At 37.4% G+C, this 3,209-nt stretch overlaps 1 protein-coding gene across 1 annotated transcript; it reads left to right on the top strand.

Moving 5' to 3' along the window:
- The first annotated feature begins 1,031 nt into the window (after nucleotides 1–1,031).
- LOC143555128 (U-box domain-containing protein 13-like) lies at nucleotides 1,032–2,747 on the top strand. The gene is made up of 2 exons (XM_077044746.1): nucleotides 1,032–2,441; nucleotides 2,584–2,747. Exons 1-2 carry the CDS (start codon nucleotides 1,173–1,175, stop codon nucleotides 2,632–2,634), a joined length of 1,320 nt encoding a protein of 439 aa, XP_076900861.1. The 5' UTR covers nucleotides 1,032–1,172; the 3' UTR covers nucleotides 2,635–2,747.
- Nucleotides 2,748–3,209: the final 462 nt, after the last annotated feature.

Below are 3,209 nucleotides of genomic sequence, written 5' to 3'. Positions count from 1 at the left end.
AATGTGTTTGTGGAGGAAGACTCGGCTTTTGCCTTGTCTTGTTCTTAGTAGTTATTTCCAACAATTATCGTTTTCAAAACATCTATTGCTTTGAGGTTTCGTTTAACATGTGCCGTCCACGACATATAATTATCTCCGGTGATATTAAGAACCGGAAATTAAAGTTTTGCGATGTTTGCCATTTTAATAAGATAAATATTAAGATTGCATACTTATTAAATTTGAAAGAAAATGCACAGGTGGAGCTATAAATAGATAAAGGAAAACGAAAAGATCAAACTCCTTATGTGGGAGATTATAAATTAAGAACAATAAGATTATCAGCATTATGGTGGTTAACGTCAAAACTGGGTGAAACATCTTTCAAAATATTTTCTTGAGTATTCCCAAGAAGAAAATTCTTGCATTTGTGAAAGAATTGAGATTGATAACTGGCTATTTATAGTTGAAAATTTATAACCGTTTTATAACGGTTATATGACCGTTTCATCAACGGTTATATAAATAAAAATTATATGTATAGATACAAAAATTATTTTGTAAGTAATAGAATAATGAGATATAAATAATAATACGTTAAATATGATTTAAATTAGTGTGAATAATAATAATAATAATAAACTTGTTAGTATAAACGTTAGTACATAAATAAATGTTAGTTTGCATAAAATAAAAGTTAGATGCATAATTAAAAGTGAGATGTATAAATAAAGGCTAGATAAAAGAAAAGTTAGGGGGTTAGTAAATAAATATTTTGATTTACTTTGTATTTATTTTAGTTTGGTTTTAAGTTTTATTTTCGGTCAGTTTGTAGTGTTAAATCATTCCTCATGTATGAGTCATATATGATGGTAATGGTTAGCAACTGATAATAGGGTTGAGCAACTAGACGAAAATGAGATTAAACCAAAGTAAATAAGTAAAACAAGATTGTTGAAGTAGAAAATGTGAGTAAACAATAATCAGCTATTTATTAAAATTTAGATTGGAAATATCATCATATTGTTTTTTTGGGCAACGTAAACTTCAATGCTTAGCTGTCAAATTCTGGTTCGTTTGTCATAAACCACCCTGTCACCTTCCCAAAACCTTAAAGCCGAACACATTCATCTTGAAACATCTCTTCAAAATCACTTCAGACACTAGCCTCTGCAAAAGAAACAGAAATAGAAATGGTTTCTCTTGAAGAATCCGATACCTACAGTCCGGGTCGGTTCCAAATAACCCGACCCTACTACACTCCTCCGCCATCCTCATCCACTTACCAGAAGCATCTCGGCCGTTCAATGCGTACAATCCGCTCCAGTTTCTCCCAGTCGGAATATTCCAACAGCTGCTCCTTCGAACAACAACCCACCGACTCCGTCATCGACGTTCACTTGCAGCAGCTCTCCAAGTCATCCGCTTCGGTTACCTCTTCGGACGAATACTGCGGACTTTCTCAAGTTTTCAGTGACTATTCAAACTACAGCAGTGACGTGTCCGGAGAATTAGAGCGGCTGGCGTGCTTGCCGGAGGAGTCGTACGGAACAGACCGGAAGACGGAGGAATCGCCAGAGCCGTGTGTTGGGTTTTTGCAACGCGAGAGTTTCTCCACTGAGATCATTGACAACATCCCGCCCGAGGATTTACAACCCACGGTTAAGATCTGTGTCGATGGTCTGAGTTCCAACTCTGTCGCCGTAAAAAGATCCGCCGCAGCCAAGATTCGGCTACTCGCCAAGAACCGAGCGGATAACCGAGCTTTGATTGGAGAGTCTGGGGCTGTTCCCGCGCTGGTTCCGCTTCTTCGGTGTCCTGATCAATGGACTCAGGAACACGCTGTTACGGCGATACTTAATTTATCTCTTCTGGATGAGAATAAACCGTTGGTTGTCAATGCGGGAGGGGTGAAATCCTTGATCTACGTTCTGAAAACCGGTTCGGAAGTGTCCAAACAGAACGCGGCGTGTGCCTTGTTGACTTTAGCGATGGTAGATGAATACAAGGTTTCGATAGGAGCGTCTGGAGCGATACCCCCGTTGGTTTCGCTCTTGATCAACGGCTCCAACCGTGGGAAAAAGGACGCCTTAACGACTTTGTATAAGTTGTGTTCGATGAAGGCGAATAAGAAGAGAGCGGTGGCCGCGGGCGTTGTGAAGCCGTTGGTCATGGCGGTGGGAGAGGCGGCGGGAATGGCGGAGAAGGCGATGGTGGTCATGAGTAGCGTGGCGGCGGTGGAGGAAGGGAAGGCCGCGATTGTGGAGGATGGCGGGATTCCGGCCTTGGTGGAGGTGATCGAAGGTGCTTCAGTTAAACGGAAGGAGTTTGCGGTTGTGACGCTAATTCAACTTTGTGAGGGAGTTAACTGCGTTAGAAACCGAATGTTGTTAGTTGGAGAAGGCGTTATCCCGCCGTTAGTTGCTCTTTCTCAAACCGGAACAGCTAGAGCGAAACACAAGGTAGTATATTGTGGTCTAATGACAAGTACAAAACTTTGTTAAGAAAATTAATACTATCAAGCTTAGGACAATTTTAATTTAATCTAATTTTTATTCCTTAATGGGCATTTTAATTTAAATAAATGTTGATATGTATTTGCAGGCTGAAACATTACTAGGGTATTTGAGAGATGCAAAGGCAAGAGTGTTGTAGTTCAAGTCCAAAGTAAGGGAGGCATTCATTATTCAGATAAGAATAATAATATATGTTTTGCTAGAGTGTATGGATTGTATATATGAAATTATATTTCATTCTTTTTGTGGGTTTCTATACAGATTGGTGAGTTTTTATATAAAAAGAAATACAACTTGGATAGTTGTAAATGTTATAGTAACCAGAAGTTGACCTTTCATGTTTTTTCTTATGGTAAAACCAAAGAGCTTGTTGCTTATTATATGTATATACTATATTATATATATATATATATATATATAAATATAAATATCAAATGTGAATTTAATTTGATATTAAGTTAATTATGACATGGCTCCTATGGTTCAAAAGTGGTTGTATAGTTTGTGGTTATGATAATTGATAAATCCTCTTTTGTTTGCTTTCACATTTAACACTAGTGTTGTTATGTGGTGGGTGGTTCTTGGTCAAGAACTTGTTTGATAGAATTTGAATTCATGACAACTGTTTGTTTTGTAAAATTTGTAGTTGAGAAACATTTTCTTTTTATTTAATTCTTTTAATTTTAAACTATTGCTTAGATATTAAAAATAGTG

This window comes from Bidens hawaiensis, unplaced genomic scaffold (assembly GCF_021521415.1).
Source record: "Bidens hawaiensis isolate Kalapana, Puna unplaced genomic scaffold, B.hawaiensis_p1.1 tig00017975_1, whole genome shotgun sequence".
In the NCBI taxonomy this organism is placed as follows: Eukaryota; Viridiplantae; Streptophyta; class Magnoliopsida; order Asterales; family Asteraceae; genus Bidens; species Bidens hawaiensis.
Note: the sequence above shows the minus strand (reverse complement) of the source record. Positions and strands in the feature narration are given on the sequence as shown.

Bases quoted from the DNA above. Each gene is read 5' to 3' on its own strand.
- LOC143555128 (XM_077044746.1), top strand. From the start codon at position 1,173: ATGGTTTCTCTTGAAGAATCCGATACCTACAGTCCGGGTCGGTTCCAA. The intron at 2,442-2,583 runs GTAGTATATTGT...ATGTATTTGCAG, and splicing joins CAGCTAGAGCGAAACACAAG to GCTGAAACATTACTAGGGTA.